Source organism: Apostichopus japonicus, chromosome 11 (assembly GCF_037975245.1).
Source record: "Apostichopus japonicus isolate 1M-3 chromosome 11, ASM3797524v1, whole genome shotgun sequence".
Taxonomy (NCBI): Eukaryota; Metazoa; Echinodermata; class Holothuroidea; order Aspidochirotida; family Stichopodidae; genus Apostichopus; species Apostichopus japonicus.
In genome coordinates this window covers 24444140-24461744 of record NC_092571.1, presented here as the reverse complement: position 1 = coordinate 24461744, position 17605 = coordinate 24444140, and the positions used below count along the sequence as shown (strand labels likewise).

Below are 17605 nucleotides of genomic sequence, written 5' to 3'. Positions count from 1 at the left end.
TTTAATATATATATCCATGTTGCCAAATGTGTGTATAATAATTTACTATTTATGCAAAAAACTTGTCTGGGCGACAAAAATGTTGCAGATCCAATAAAAATTCATTTTTAAGTACATTATACTCGTCCATTGACAATCATTCGGGGATATGGGTAAAACTATGTGTCTTTGGTTTGATGTAGCCTGTAGGTGCAACCTTATTTTTGAGTGGTACCCAGTATCTGTTTGAAAATATTTGAAACTCACAAAGCTGCATTAAATAAATCCCTATGATTGATGGAACCATAATGAGAAATATCTATTCAATGCCTGATCCCTGAATGTTTACTCAGGTGTGATATATACAGTATGTGCTCATTTACACCTACGACATTGCTTATTAAAATTTCAGCATTTTTTTAATTTTGTGTTTTACAGAGGTGCATTGATTATTTATAGGTGATTTACCTCAAATTCCTAGAATTTAAGCTTAGATGACATACATAACTTTGTGAAACAAAAAGGGCTCTGGCTTTTACAGCTGTGAATCGAGTACAAAGTTTTATACCTGTAACCTCTCCTCTCCCATTTTTGCAATTTGATTAAATAACTGTCAAGCAACCATACAGGCATCTAGAGAAACGCGAGATCATCCTGGGGTTTTGTAAAACACCCTACTAAAAGCCCTAAGTAGAAGAGAAGAAAATTAGATAATTAACATAGTCATTACTTGATGATGCCATCATTTATCAGTAGGGTGATGTATTAAATTGTCCCACCCATTCCCAATTTGGCACCACCTCAAAATTTACACTTTTCGTTTCATACTTGATTTCTAGTCTTTCTTTTCGGACTAGCATAGAAAGGAACATTTGAAGCATACATATCTCAAATGCAGACCATACTTCCTGCTGGTATTGTGAACCACATGAAGCAGGGGTCTGAAAATGGTTTAGGCCCATGAGGACCTGAGCCAGGATCTTCCATGAACAGTAACGGAGGAGCCATGCAACACCAGATCCCTACCATTCAGAATCCATGCTCAGAATGCACCAAAGCTAGCTTGGACTATGGACCTGATATTTAAAATAGCTGACTAATTTGTCCCCTGTCAGGAAGCTCCAAAGACTGTAGATAAATTTACTGACAACTGTCAACAAACTCTTGCAACCCATCAAATCTGACCCATCGAAATTGTTCCACGAAACACTCTTTGGGTCGTGTCCCATAGTTTGCAGACTGTTCGCCATCGACTTTAAAACTATGGATGACTTTTTATTTTTTAATCTCCTCCAGAGTCAAACATGGACGGTATCAAATAGAGACCGGCGCTGTGGCCGAGTGGATAAAGGCGGTGGAATTTGAAGCAATGAGGCTTAGCAATCGGGAGGTTCCGGGTTTGATACCCGGCCGGGTCATAGTAAGGCGGGTTTTTCATCCCAAGAGCAATCTACGGTTTCCCATCTGAAATGACTTTCTTAATTGAAAAGATTCCAAATTTGAGTTGAATTGGAAGCCACCTGACGTGTACAGTAAGTTGTAATCCATAAGCCCTTGTGGGTTTCTCCCACATCTGTGGTCGCTTAAGGGTCATAAAAAATAAACTGCTGATTATTATTACTATTATTATTATTATGATAGCCTATGGCTCTGAAATCTGATCTAACAAACAACCCATGGAGCCCATTTCCGGAACACTGTACTCTTTTACACTTGTAAGCAACTTTTAATTGGTTGTTAGAATCTTTTAGTAACACAGAAATACCGGTGAGGTCATCTATGATAAACCCTCTGTGAAGACAAAAAATAAAAGTATTTACTTTTCGATATATGCAGTGATTACTATGTAAACAAGTATAAAGGGAAAAAAAACCTGATCAACAATGGAACAACAGGAAGTATGGCATGCCGTGTATGCAAAAAAACGATGACAGGCGGAGACTAATTCTTGCAACTTGGGTAGGAATAATGTGTACCCTTAGGCTACTAATAGGCTATACTTATTCACTGAAGATTAGTAAGAGCAAAATACTCAAGTAGTTCTTTTCCAATATATGTAGAACTTCCTGAGTGGAACCAAAACATCTGGAGTTCATATATAAGTGTAATTATTTCATCAGAAATTTCTCAAGTATAATTGCTTCAAAAAAGAGATAAGGAAATTTGAGCTGGCCAATGTGCAAATAATGTCGATTTGACACATATAAATTGTACCTGTTGCCTAACCACTTTTACAGTTATCGAGAGGGAGGAAGTGTCAGTATGGGGGATGGGATGAGAGTATGGGCATGGGGTGAGAGTATGGGGGATGGGGTGAGAGTATGGGGGTGGGATGGGGGAGGGGACGAGTGTAAAGGTAGTTCAATTAATTTTGGGGTAGGCATGTAATTTCTGTCAGACAAGTTAAAGCTTTACACACAAAGCAATAAAGAATTCAATGGAATCTATAAGGTATTCTTGAAGAAGACACACGTTAGTACCAGAACTGAGTCCATTTGCCAGCTACAAGTCCTTACCACAAGGAATGTTGGAACTGAAGAATTACATACCTGTACTGTACTGTACATACCTAATTTCCTGTAACTATTTCCATTGTCCTCAGAGCACATTTAGTGCACTACTTTTATATAGGGCAGTTCAAAATTTTGAAATATATAATATTTCCCTCCTAAAACCAATAACGACATGACTGTGAACCTCAAAGTATCAAGAGTAGATTAACATCGATCTTCCGATAATTAATTTCATCTTTTTAAAATTTTGTAACCATGAACAGGTTTCCTCTATCCACTTCTAAAATATTGTAATACAAACAATAATAAAATAATCATGATAATAATAATAAAAAATATAAAATTACTCTCAGGCTAAAATAGGTGATCATGGATCATTAAATATATATTAATCATTATATATATTAATACTTACAACTTTGCTTCCCACCCACTCCTGCAATATTTCTTCTTTGACGAAAAAAAGAAAACCGACTAATTTTCATATTTTTAGATCAGTTTTTTTATTATTTTTCCAACGCTTTGTAGTAAATAATCCTATAAATGCATGCACACGTTGGTCGCACCCACAATTTACACAAACGTAAAATATTCATTAAAAAAAGGACTTGTTTACATATATCAGTGCTGTGTGACCTTTACAATGGATTACTCCATCCACCTGCATTTTTTTTCAAAAGCCTAAAAATTTATGAATGGAAGAGAGAACAAGAAGCGTGATATATAGTGTGAGTGGGCGGTGCCTTCCGCTGCCTAACCTTCAATTGGTAAATACGGGCAAGGCAAAACGAACATGCTTGTTAGGAAAGAAGTAGTAGACTTTACCAATTTTGGGGATGTACTGTACATCTGTGTGTGTGTGTGTGGATTTGTGCTGTGCTTAAATATATGCTACTGCGTACAACTGATAGTGTCATGTACAGTAATATGAGAGCTTAAAGTATCTATAGCAAAAGGCTGCAATTGCATTTTACAATTATCAAAATGAACAAAATTTCAAGAACGGAAAGTATATGTGTGTTTGTGTGGGGGGGGGGGGATGGGGCGAGGAGAAGAAAAAGGCGAGCAGTTTTGAGGGGGAGGGAAAACTGTATAGTCTAAGCAATATAATTAAACTGTTAAATATGTTAGAAAAGGGCTTAAAACTATTGATTACCATAGGGCACAGTATATCAAATGACAAATTTTGCAAAACCGAAGGAGGGAAGCTGAAGTGTACAAGTAAGGCATCCTGGTTTGGGAGGGGAAACAAAGGAGGGAAGGAAACACGAGGGGGAGGGAGGGAAGGGGAAAAGAGGGCAGAGATTGGATAGTGAGAAGTGAGAAGAGAGAAGGAGAATTATAGCATATGATATTGACTGACAGTCCTTTTTGGCTGTAGAAAGAAAGACTGTAAATCTTCTGCTCCAACCAATTCTTCCAAAGCCCCCCTCCCTACCCCACCCTAGAATTAGATGATCCTTAAATATTCACTAGCCAAAACCAATCTCTTCTATCTCCCCCTCCCCTCCCCTCCCCCCCCCCACTTCCATTGACTCACTCAATGTTTATGTTACAGATGTGTGCATTCTTGAATTGTGTCATGTACAGAACATAAATTTGTACAATGAAGAGACAACGAATTGAGACGTACTAATACTTCTCGTCTTACGTGTGTGTTTTTTCACCGAGCACTTTGACGCACCATTCACAGATTCGGTGTTCCACTCATGTTAAATGTGAGTCACATGCTATGAAACATGATAACACAAACAGAATCTAGAACACAATTTTGTCAGAGGTGCACGATAAAAAGTTTCATAAAACACACACAAACAAACAAAAATTTCCAATTAACTTTTCTTTCTTTCCCCCCCCCCCTTTTTTTTATCCTTTTTCAGCTTCTCTTGCAAAAATGTTGTTTCCAGAAGCTCTTCGTACAACTGTTGAGGCCTTGTGACTGATCTTAATTTCATATGAAGTTGAGTCACTCGAATGACTCAATAAGAATGTCCCAAGTTTAACGGAAAAAATAATAAAGTGAAGAAGAGGGAACATTTACATAAATCTTTCATATAAATTGGCTTTGTTTGGGCTTTAAGAATGATACCCAAAGTAAAAAAAAAGGTATTTTTGAGTGACTAAAGAGGAACTTATGTTACTAATCCTTTTTAATAATCTTCACTTGAGGATACAGGTAAGTAAAGTACTTTTAACTAAACTAGTAAACAATTCAGTGTCTTAACTGTTTAAAGTTGCTCCCAAAATATGAAATACTGTATGAGTATTAAAAACAAAAAAATTATTGCTAATAAGGGCATACTGTAGAGCACATGACATTTAAATTAGTTCAAGACTGGAGTTACCACATTACATCCCAATTTAGGTAATAATTGATTTACTCTTTCAAAACCTGTTGATAATATCCTTGTCGGTGTTCTGATCTTGCTTCTACCTGAAGGAAGATGACTTAACACCAAAACAGCCTCGTACTTTAAAAACAGGGAAACAAGTACACTCATGTGAGCATTGCACCCAAATGTGCAATAACTCAGGCCATTGGACAAAAGATTTAAAGTGTTTGCGCAATCTCCACTATCTTCTGGTATAATTTATTGTCCTCTTTGCACAAGAACACAACAAACCCTTGAAAGCTGTGTAATCCTCGCTTCCATTTAAATGGAGAAACCAAATGAATAGAGGAGGTGCCAAATGCTGCAAGGTGCGTAATTCCGTAGTATACTTCACTATTGATGTTCACTTTCAGTTTGTTTCTCCGTTGAAAATTGCTTTCTGTGACCATAGATGTACAGTATCATTCACAGAACGAATCAAAGTTTTGCCTCTGTATCTCACTCTCATAAAGTCACAAAGGAATCCACACTCAACAAAATCATCCCCCCCCCCCCTCCAAACGTGACTTATCATACTTTCTGTTTATGAAAACACTTCAAATCAATATAGAACTAGCCTAAACAAATCCAAAGGAAAACAATTACCGTCACAATACGATTTACCTTTCTGCAACTTGTTTTCTTACTCGTACTTATTTATGTTTTAATCAGGCAAGGCAAAATAAATTTATATTCACTCTACTCTATTTCAGATGAAAGACGAGATGTGACACGTTTGTGGAAACTTTGGTCGATAGAATGAGGAGGAGTATGGAAGAATGGAAGTGACCAGTCACTGACCATGGAGAGAGGTTAGGTTACCGGACCATTTGACAGTTACTGGACCGTTTGAGACACAAGATGCTATTGTTGGAAGAAGCAGCGACTCTTTTTGAGTTGAAAACGAGATGTGACAAATCTGTGGAAAGTTTCATCGATAGAATGAGGAGCGTGGAAGAATGGACATGACCAGTCACTGACCGTGGAGAGAGGTTAGGTTACCGGACTATTTTGACAGTTAATGGACTGTTTGAAACATGAGATGCAATTGATGTACATAAGGAGACACGTGGGGAGCAGCGACTCTTTTTGAGTCGAAAGACGAGATGTGACAAATCTGTGAAAAGTTTCATCGAAAGAATGAGGAGCGTGGAAGAATGGAAGTGACCAGTCACTGACCGTGGAGAGCGGTTAGGTTACCGGACCATTTGACAGTTAATGGACTGTTTGAGACACGAGCTGCTATTGTTGTCAGGAGACACGTGAGGAACAGCGACTCTTTTTTCAGTTGAAAGACAAGATGTGACAAATTTGTGGAAAGTTTGGTCGATAGAATGAGGAGGAGCGTGGAAGAATAGAAGTGACTGGTCACTGACAGTGGAGAGAGGTTAGGTTACCGGACCGATTGACAGTTACTGGACTGTTGGAGACACGAGATGCTATTGTTGTCAGGAGACAATTGAGGAGCAGCGACTCTTTGAGTTGAAAGACGAAATGTGACAAATCTGTGAAAAGTTTCATTGATAGAATGAGGAGCGTAGAAGAATGGAAGTGACGAGTCACTGACCGTGGAGAGAGGTTAGGTTACCAGACCATTTGACAGTTACTGGACCGCTTGAGACACGAGATGCTATGGTTGTAAGGAGGCAAATGAGGGGCAGCGATTTTTTTCCAGTTGAAAGACGAGATGTGACAAATTTGTGGAAAGTTTGGTCAATAGAATGAGGAGGAGCGTGGAAGAATAGAAGTGACCGGTCACTGACAGTGGAGAGAGGTTAGGTTACCGGACCGATTGACAGTTACCAGACTGTTTGAGACACAAGATGCTATGGTTGTAAGGAGGCAAATGAGGGGCAGCGATTTTTTTCCAGTTGAAAGACAAGATGTGACAAATTTGTGAAAAGTTTGGTCGATAGAATGAGGAGGAGCGTAGAAGAATGGAATTGGCTGGTCACTGACAGTGGAGAGAGGTTGGGTTACCAGATTGCTTCACGGTTACTGGACCCTTTGAGACACAAGATACTATGGTTGTAAGGAGACATGTGCGGAGCAACGTAAGTACAAATACTTCAACATTTTCTAAGTTTTCTTGCTGTATATGTCATTTTAATCAACCCTCAATATCTAGGAAAATTATTTGTGACAAATCCATGAATCCAAGTGAAGTACGTACATTAATTGTGAAATTGTTTTATATTTAGAACTTTATGAATGTACTGTAGGGTCACATGACATTCCTGACGACGAGGCAGTTTTCAGAATTTTCAGAATATTGAATACGCCTTTGTTTTCCTTCCGTGAATTCCAAACTTAAATTCTGTATGATCCCAAGATCTGAGGACACACATTACACAATAATTATTATGCATTAAAAAGTGTCGTCGAATTCTGTGCAATACGTTGCCACAGATGAAAACAAACTATTGTCGTGTTTGCATCCTGGTTTCAACTTCACTGACGTTTTGAATGGCAATGGTAAATTCCTTCAAAACATATTTACACAGACAGAACCAAAACCCCCTTCTGTTATAGAGTTTTAACAATTAAGCCTCCCCCCCCCCCCCTCCCGCCTTAGCTTGGGTATTATTCAAGCTAAATCTGACAGGATTTAGATAAACTGAGTACTAATTATGTGGATTTATGGTGTCTTGTATACATGTACAAGATCCCACAATTTGATGTGTACATTACAGTGTGGCCACTTTTAAGGAACATTATCAAACCGTACCGTACATAGTTAAAATTATACAAATTTAACATCCTTCATTTCCCTTTCCCCCTCCTTCTTTTCTCTTTCTCCATCCTCTTCCTCTATCCCTCCTCCTACTCTTCTATATCTCCCTCCACCCCTCCATCCCCTTCCCATGGCACAATTACACTCTTAGCATGTTGTATGACTGATATACCAGTTGGCTGAACAAGAATTCCCTCTGCCCTTTCTTGAATACTGGACAATTGGATGATAACATGTCCTGTTTTGATAACCTTTTATATTTTCCTGGCTAAACAAGAGTTTCATCCCTTTCACTTATCACCCATCCCACCCCACCCCACCACTTCCCCTACTCAGATCCTGGTTTACATCATTTTCTCTTGTTATGTATTGTACAGGTCTAGATCTTACTTAAAAGTTTAGACATGCTTTATATTAAATCCAACAAACACAGCTTAAGGATGAAAAAATGGACGTGTCCTGTTTTGATAATCTTCAAAGCTTCCCTTCTGTTTGACATAACTCTAAAAATAGAAATTATATCATCACAATATTGATAAACTTGAGTGACGTCAAACGAGATGGAAGACTGAGGAAGTAGATTCTGATAAATTGTTGGACTCGATTCAATAATAAAAATCCTATTGCTATGAATTCATTAGCCCTGAGTGATCAACTGAGTTTTAATTTCTGATAATTAAGTAAAAAGTTGTACAATTTTGATTGTTTTTTCTTTCTTTTCAATTTGCATGTGATGGATGATAATCCTAGTTTGGTGGGAACATTCCTTGCTATTCTAATTCTAAACATACTAAGCGATGAAAAATTGTGGATGAAAACTCTAAAAGGTTTCTAATTGAAGATAGGAAAGCAAAGTTATCAAAACAGGTTCTTGGCATTACAATAGCTTTTGAGAGGCTGAGTAAAGGTGTAATTTTCAATTTAAAGCCATACCAGTTGGAATAAAAATTGTGTAAATTTGGAGAAAAGTTCAATATATCAGTATAAATTTTGAAATACTTGTATGCCCCCCTCGCTCTCCCACCCCCCAATAGCAACATTATTATTATAATTCAAATGTCATATTGTCGAACCACTTCCTCTAGTGGCATTTTGTGTTATAGTTCCAAGAAGTCCTATCTTTTGTTTCATATTATGTTTATCAGTTACGTTTTCAGAGAAGTGTAGTAGGAAAGAACTGATTGTGCAGTAGATTAATTTTACTAATTCGATGGAAATTGAAGGCATACTGAACACTGGCTCTTAAAGCTTCAAAAGATCCCACCATTTTGAATAAGCACTCTCAATCAAAGGGGAGGTCCAGACATCAATCCCCCTTGAACACCCACCCACACTATGAACAGGACTCCATGTTCTCGTTTCTGGCTTTTAAGCCCTGCTTCTCCTCGCAGACAACATTACTTGGGTCACTGACTGCAGGAATACAGTACACACATTGCAAACGATCCCCACATTGTTTTGTAAACTAATACTCACAATACAAAACACTTAATAACATTCCCACTTCTATCTTGCTTTTCCAGCTGAATTACTTGAGTAGTACTGTATATAGAAAGATGCATATATTAACATCCTCAGCAGTTTTAACGGTGTGGTCATCGACTCTTCTATAATTAACCTGAGGGGAGAGAAAAATTTACAGGATACCGGATTCCGTAGACAAATTTGGAACATAGTGTCCCTCAACTTCCAGGAAAAAGATTTCCTATGAGTGACCTTTACCAAAAAAATGAGGCCGACGACTACGAGGACGATGTCGGTACTCACATGACTATTACAGACCTTGCCACCATGATCACCTCATCACATGCTTCCACATTTTATTAGAAAAATATTACTTAGAAGGAAAACTGCAGCAGTGCCTTTTTACTTTGACAATGTGAGTCATATTGTTGTGCACTTTTTAGAAAGGGAAAAGTTGGAAAAACGGGGAAGATACAGTATATTGGGGATACTGCAACAAATTTGTTTTAAAGTTTACAAACTATTTCTTTGGTCATATACCTCTTGTATTGAGTTTTGCTTTGGTTTGGGGTTTCTTTCCTGGGTCCCCCCCCCCCCTTGAGACAACAGAGAGGGCACTTAACTAAAAGTTGGCAGTGATATTGTCAAAGCAGAAGAGCGTTTATCCATCATACTGTGTAGAAAACCTGAAGTCATAAGTTATGGTTAATGTAGATAAAGTTCCAGTATATAGGACAGCCAATTATCCAGAGGTGAGGTATATATAGGGGGTGGGAGGGAGGAGGGAGGGAAAAGAGGGGCCAGGTGGAGAAGGAGGTAGGGATGGGCAAGGACTAAAATGCTCTGAGAATATATATTTCTCATTGCACATCTTTTCCTTAATTCAAATCCCAAATCAAACTACTGCAGCTCTAGGATTTGTACTTCCAGAAGTTCAAGCCTTCAACATTTCCTGCGTTTTATATGAATATATACCACGATTAACACCTGCAGAAAATTCTCCCTCCTTTCAAAGTAAACTGTTATAATTTTAATGCAGTTGACCTTCCAAAGAGAAAGAGAGAGGAAAGAGACAAATTTACTAGGTGAACATTGATATTTCCGTGCATCTTTTTATTTCCAAATTTAATTTCTCTAATTTCTCCCAAAGACTAAATACTTCTTTCTCTCTCCTTCTCCTTCACTACTACCTGTAATCAGTTAAGTCCACACTTTACTTGCCATATCGCATCCCTTACACGTATTTGTTTCACTTTTATGACGTTTGAATCCTTCCCCCCCCCCACCTTATATAGTCGGACTTGAAGATCGGAAAAACAAAACAATCATAAAGCCTTGCCTTTCTTCCTCTCCATCGCCATCTAATGAAAGCAGCCGTGCGAATTTTATGAAAAACTTCCGGAGAGTCTATTGCTAATGCGATTTGCCAAATTTCAGTGAGAAGGTTTCACTATTTTAACTCGTACTGGCTACGTACATCTAGCAATAAGTAGCGACGAAATGCCGCCACGCAGTGCGAGCATGGTCAGGTGAATTATAGCGAGCTGATCTGTTGAGAAATAAAGACGTGGGTGGGTAGCACTCACTTACTGCAGTAATAATAGATGGATTTAAAGAAAGAGAGGGGGGGGGGGGGGGTGAAGGTGATTGAAAATAGAGAAAACAGCTTAATTTCAAAAAGTTACTTTATAGGCAATATTTCAGCCCACTGATATTCAACAAAAATTGTTATTTCTACTCAAATCGAGTAAAATTGTTATTTGCTTATCAAGATGTTGCTCAGAAAGCCTAGAGAAACGGAAGTTCTCAGAGTCGGAAGGGGTTGCATTTCAAGACAATTATTTCAAAAAAAGAAGTGTGTAATGATTTGCTTTATCTAAAATGTTCGAGGCTGGTACAGATCCGTTAGATAGGGAGGGGGGTCTAAGGATAAGGATAGGGGTAAGGGATGAGGTATGTTAGAAAGATGGTTCTTCTTGTAGGTAACACAGAAGGCCAAGGCAAGTTTATCAGCCATGTTTAGTTGTGCATATATACTGGAATTTGAAAAGACACATCCTACAAAAACACAGCAGGCTAACACAAGAGTTTTCATCTGCTCAGAATAAATTTCATCTCTTTTTTTGCCACTACCACATTCCTTCCACAGAGGACCCTTTTAGGATTGGAAGGTGTCTGTTTCAACTTCTCAATACAGAAAGAGAAGACTGAAAAGTACAGTAAGAGACAAGTACAATAGTACTAATATGCACACCTGGTAATAGACATAATTTTACAACTGAAGATCCCCCCCCCCTCCAAAGAAAAAGATTGAATGGAAAATCATCTCACCCCACCCCTTACCCTTTTTCATAACATCCTACTGTAGCACTAACACTGCTTACAGATCAAACTATTTTTAGCATTTCCACTTCACTTTTGTACATTTTTTACTTACTGAAAGTTGTAGATGCAGCAACGAAGTGTACAGTATGAGGATTGATTGAGTCAAATTCAGTAAGATACTGTATCAACTCATAAGAAAACCTTTGGAATAAAATTATTATTAGACTGGTACAGTATCTTAAAATGCTGGATCAATGGCAAAATTTTCTTAGTAAAATAAATCTGGAAGATTTGGGTTAATTTGTGACCAATCACAAAAAGTTGCTATAAAATGCAGTAAAATGAACTGAAACCAATTGCAATGTAGCGTTAAAAGGTTACTGGTCAGTTCATTCTGGACACGGTAGAACGAGAGTGCTAAGATTATGGGCAGACAGGTCAGCGAGGCGCGCAGTTTATTGACGTAACGCTAACCTTGGTTCACGACCATTAAACCACCCGCAGTTGAATATATACTACACATACTGCGCAGTGTGTGTACGTATCATGTTACACCAACCTGTTTCGTATTTCTAAAAGATGGATCAAAACTAAATTACCAGTTTTCCAAATTAATATGTACTGTAGTTTACAACAACAACGACAAAAAACAATTCTTCTTTAATGAGTAGAAGTTTTACACATGTACATACATACTTTTTGAAAGGAAAGTCACCCAAGAATGAACCTGATCACGAAAACCAAACCACCAAACTTCTTTTCAACAGTCCTGTCGCATGAAGACTATGTGACTACTGTACATGATCATTGTCAAAAGTGTATCACCAGTCGCGTAGAAAGAGAACAGATACTACACATGCTCTCAGCCAAAAGGCAGGGGAAGCGTGTACATTTTGTCGGTTGTCTCACCTCTACAGTAGTCACTAGTTCGGTAGAAAGCACTATGCTACGTGTACTTCCTTCCTTGGTGCACATCGGTAATGTAAAAGGCCCACCGATCTTTGTCTCTTCCTAGCTCTGCAGTTCTGCACATTTCAAAGATTGACAAAATTCTCGAAGGAAGTCTTATGCACCGAAGACATTTTGTACAAAGTTCTAACACAGTACGGTTTGCAGAGACTGATTTGAATATTGCAATTTACGTAAATTTAAAAGTACAGTATGTATGGACAAATTGACATACAGTAGATCTTTCGAAATTTGAATAATCAAGATTTTTTTCTGTAATATGAAACCTGCCAAACACCAGTCAAATTTGAAGTATTTAAGTACGTATCTGACAGTAAATGCTCAATCCACTCTGTGGTATGGTATGATGAGTGCAGATAAATTTTACTTCTTCCAGATCGAAAGTAACATTATATACTGTAAACATATACCCATAATCACATGTTCTATTCGGTTGGATATTTAAGTTTACAAGACCAATACACACAAAACTTTGTACGAAAAGCGATAATTCAGATAGATTACAAATAATGTGATTGAAAGGGAAAAAGTAAACCAAAATAGGCAATGTTAGAAATGAAATGAAGAATAAGGAATGAAGTTAAGACCTGTATGATCAACAAAACGTGACTAAACATTGAGAGAAGTATGTCCGAAAAAGTTGATGAATTTTGGCTATTATTTTACACATTTCCACCAATTTATGATGATACTAATTGTATTAAATTTTGATATACAACTGACAACTTAAACAGCTTCAACGATTGAATATAAAAATGATGTGAAAGTCTACAGTCTCCAATGTGACATTGTCATTGTCATTGTCACACTCACATGAAAATTGTTGGTAAGTGTTTCAGTGAAATCACAATGACATGCAGATATGTAACACGTAAACAAAAGCATGAAAGATGGGTGGAAAATAATATTAAGTCAGCAAATCCAACACACAAACATTGTTACTTTTACACAGTTGGTATAGTCAATATAAACCTAATATGCAAAATTTTTGCTGTCAATTTGGGGGAAAACAAATGTCCTGTTTACACAAAATATGAACACAGAGGAGAGGGAAAAAAAAGTAGAGAAAAGACAAAAAAGAATGAAATAGCCCTTGAAGAGTCTTTGAGTGGGTCTGATTTTAACCTCCTCCACACATCAGGATATCTGGCATGTAGTATGAGTCACAGGCATACATATATTATTCTATAACTTACTTTAGAAATCTTGTCTACATACAATGATATAGGCAGGGAATTAACCAATAACTCCCCCTTTCTCCTCCATGAAGTTTCCCAAGAAAAACAATAACAACACCCCCAACATCTTGCACAATAAAATCCTTGCAAAAGATAAAAGAACAAGAAAAGAAAAGAAGAAAAAAAAACAACAACTTAAAATTCAGATGAAATAAATACACATTCAATTGCACACACACTCACTCTCTCTCTCCCTACCATCTGTGAAAAACATCCGGCAATTCTCCATCAGCTTGCAGCTAGATTTCCTCTCATGGGGAATTCCCTCCAAAATAAGAAAACAAACAGGTGTGGTCACTCTAATAAGGATTCCGAAGTCTCCCCTTTGGCCGCAGTCCCCAACTTGAAATCATTCAAGTTTTTTTGGAAAACAGAAAGTAAGAAAGGCACAATTCATCTGTTTTTTTTTTTTTTGGTTATCTGTGTCTAGCCCGTCATCTCATTCACTGAATGCTGCAGGAGTCACTCTCAAAGCTTACGTGTCATAGCCACCACCATAATGTAAAAAAATTCTACCCACGCAAATTCAAAACACAGGTCGTCTATTGCACATGTGCGCAGCTTCCTGCCTAACTGATGTGAGACTCTGCATAAGAAATTGTGCACACGTGCTCGCTCTTCTCTAGCAGATTCTATTGCAACACACATATACATGCCTGTTATTCTAATAGCAGGGCTACAACCATACACTGACATATGCATACAAACTTGCAGGGATCCAGACAGGATACATTGCAGCAGAAGGCCACGCCTCCATCCCCAACTAGATTTCATTCACAAATTTGTTTCACCATGGTAACCAAACTGTGATGTCATAGGGTGATCTAGACAGCAGTTCTTGTTGACATACAGTGCATTATACTACAAGTACACAGCACCATCAATAAAGGAGTGAACAGAAACCACAGCTCTATCAGTGCCATGAATAGCTATCAAGGTCTACAGTGCAACATTGTTGACCACAATGCTCACAGGGTGTTAGTTCAAAGAGGGCATAACGAGGTACGTTTCAACGCCATACTTAGACCCACAGGAAATGTGATGGGGGTAGCGGGGGCGTGGAGGAGGAGGAGATGGCAAAACCCTAGGAATTTAAAGGGTCCTCCTTTAAATTTAATCCTCTAGTTAACCAGCAAATTCCAAAATTTACAAATTACATATTGACTCCTTAGAAATGAAACTTATCTTATTATTAGACTTAATAGGCCAGTCACTTTTATTGATGAAGGTAGCTGTGGATCATTTCTCAAACATTACACATGATATAGAAACACAACCAGTGCTTACAGGTAGAAGAAGAAGTGTTATTAACAGTGTACAACAAATCAAAAATTAATTTTGTGCCATAGTCATCTCTTAATGAATTATTCAGAGCTAACTGGTTGAGATATTTCGAGGCTTGTCATCATAAATTTTTCATGGTTGTGATATGTTGGTAAAATTTTGTGGTGTTATACAGATGGCTATTAAGTATAGCTTAGCCAGTTAAAACTTAGCGGTCCCATGGGCTTTGAAGCCTATACCACCTATACCACAAGAGCAATCAGAATTGTAAGTGGGTTTGTTTTACAACCAGTATTGTTGTCCTACAGTATTACTACTGTACAGTAGTTGCAGTCATATTGCAACCAGTGAGTGCTCTCCAAAACAACTGTGTCTTATAGGTCTAACCTTTACCAGGCAATTCTAACCTGCTATTTTATGCAACCACATCCTTTATTATGTACTGAGAATGTCTGTGATAACTATTCCCCCAATCCATCATTTTAAGAAATGATAGTAACTTCCTCTGACATATATAACTGAAGGTCAGGTCTAGCATTAGTAATAAATTTACATGGCACAGAACAGAAGAAGTACAAAACTGACTCAGGTCCTTAATAGGTCACCCAAAAAAGCATTTCAATCAGGCCAACAAAAACATTGCCCAATGCTACTGCTCTGATTGCAAATGTAGGCCCTTCCAGGCTACTCTGCACATTGAGCCATCTCCGTGTGTTTATCGAGAGATCTGAGGGCTCTCTCTGTCCATTTCCCTCGACCTATGTCATTATGCTTCTCTCTGCATGTCCCTAATTGAAAAAATGAAATTTGTCACAAACAAAAGCTGCAGCAGAGCTGCAAAATCCTCTGCAGTAAAGGATGAATCACCATCAAACTGTAGAAGTTATCTCCAGAGTACAGCAGTGCCCTTCCCCCCCCCCTCCCACCTCAACCCCTCCCTTCATTTTTTTTTGTTGTGAAACTGCATAACACAATGTTAAGTGACAGCGCCTGACTACAATATGCTACAGAACCCCCAGCTGCAGGACTACCTTTCTACACAGTGCCTTTTATTCAGCATCAATCAAGTGAGCTTTCTGATGAAGGGAGGATGTGGGCACAGACGAGGGAATTAAGTTATCCCAAACATCTCTGAGAGGGAATACCCCTTGCAATGTCAAAGTATGGGGGTGTCCCCATTTTCATTTATTCACCCCCTCCCCTCACCCCTTCTTTTCAATAAGTTTGATAAATGTCCTAAGAATTGTTTACTGTAAATAGAGTTATGGACACTCTGGGTACAAATGTTGTGGGAATACCCTCGCTAGAATTATTGAAGGGAACTCCCCCTCCTCTTTGGGACAAGTAACACTGACAACAACTGAGTGGTTTAGCTTTGTGTAAAAAACAAATGCTTGAACTAGAGTGAGACTCTTCTAGCAGTTATTTGCCATGCAAAGGACAACAGGGAAAGCCAAACAATCTACTGGCTAATTTTTTTCCAGTGGACTGTTTTTTCTTGTATAGTTGATAAAATCATAAGCTCAAAGTTGTATGTTTGTTCAAATAATTGAAGTTTTTTGTAACAAAAGTTTTCATGTTTATAAAATGGAGGCTGACCCCAATGCATGTACATTTCACAATGGGGGTAGTCTTGGTCAAGACGTTCGTTCTTTAGATATGGTCGAATTATAACACTAACTGAGGGCGCCCTTCCACAAATCTGCCTGTCAGGGGAATTAGCCTTAAAGCGAACTTCTTGGACATTTCCTCAACGATAGGCGTTCCCATTTGTAAAGTTCGTCAGCCTAACATGAATATTCTGTATCTACCAAGACTGGTTTTGACAGGGTTTTGAAATAGGATGCGAGCGCGCACTCATATTAATTGTAACAGGCAAAGTAACAGCAGAATGCCAGGGTCTTGAACAATCTTGGGAGTGGTGGATCAACAAATTATTACACAAGCGCAAAACGGTCAAGATGTTTGGCTATAGATACAAATCAGCTTGTGATAGTCATACAGTCTACTGTAAGTCTTTTACACTTCTGTGTTTGTGGGAAAGAGTCCAGGGTAATTACCATTCGATCTCGGGTCTTGAGATCAACAACTCATTCCCAATTAAAGTGGATATATATGTCAATGCTAGTTGCTCCCCTTAGAAGTAAAGACAACTTATTGGACTTCATCATAAGCAATGTTAACTTTTGCTTACTTGCAGGGGCTCGGAGTCAAGTTTGTTAACACTCGGTTTCAATCACACTACGTACATTTTAATAAGGTTTGGTTTGTACAACTCACTGTAGTTGACCGACATTTGTACCGCCCATGATTAAACACATTCGGATTGCGGAACTGCCCCTGATATGTAAATTATCGTAATTCAAGTGGCTTAGATGAAGTGATGTCCACAACAGACCCCACCCCCTCAGAATATGACAACCAATGTGGACTATGAACTTGGTTTTAGAGCAAAAAGTAACTTAATTGATCTCCGTATAGCTCTGAAAACTCTAAATGTACAGTAGTACACTGGAAAAATCCAGCAAGCATCGAAAAAAGTTATGCGACCCATAGTTGCTGACCCTTGATGCCGTGCTACATATGTAAACAGCAAGGTTACCAGTGCATTCTATGCACGGTTGAGAGTGCTAAGGTTGTGGGGAGACAGGAAAGCGAGGAGCAAAGTTATACATAAATTCAAACCTTTTGCTGTTGTTCCACTATCTGAAATAAACTTGACTTCGA

General features: G+C 38.2%; 1 protein-coding gene and 1 long non-coding RNA gene across 5 annotated transcripts in view; one reads left to right on the top strand and one right to left on the bottom strand.

The window, feature by feature from the left end:
* The window catches only part of LOC139976434 (uncharacterized), a 48414-nt gene that overhangs the window by 7573 nt on the left and 23236 nt on the right, over nucleotides 1-17605 (top strand). Inside the window, exon 2 of the long non-coding RNA XR_011796124.1 lies at nucleotides 5578-6918. This is a non-coding gene — a long non-coding RNA (uncharacterized lncRNA). The remainder of the gene's footprint in view (nucleotides 1-5577; nucleotides 6919-17605) is intronic.
* LOC139976430 (uncharacterized) overlaps nucleotides 1-17605 on the bottom strand; it is a 101288-nt gene that overhangs the window by 67262 nt on the left and 16421 nt on the right. The window contains exon 1 of one of the 4 annotated variants that reach the window (XM_071985150.1): nucleotides 13778-15788. The exons of 2 other annotated variants lie outside the window; for them this stretch is intronic. In XM_071985150.1, the coding sequence (XP_071841251.1) occupies nucleotides 13778-13795 (18 nt within the window). In that variant the 5' untranslated portion in view covers nucleotides 13796-15788. Of the gene's footprint in view, nucleotides 1-13777; nucleotides 15789-17605 lie in introns of those variants that run through there. One more of the 4 variants, XM_071985153.1, reaches the window with a different exon arrangement.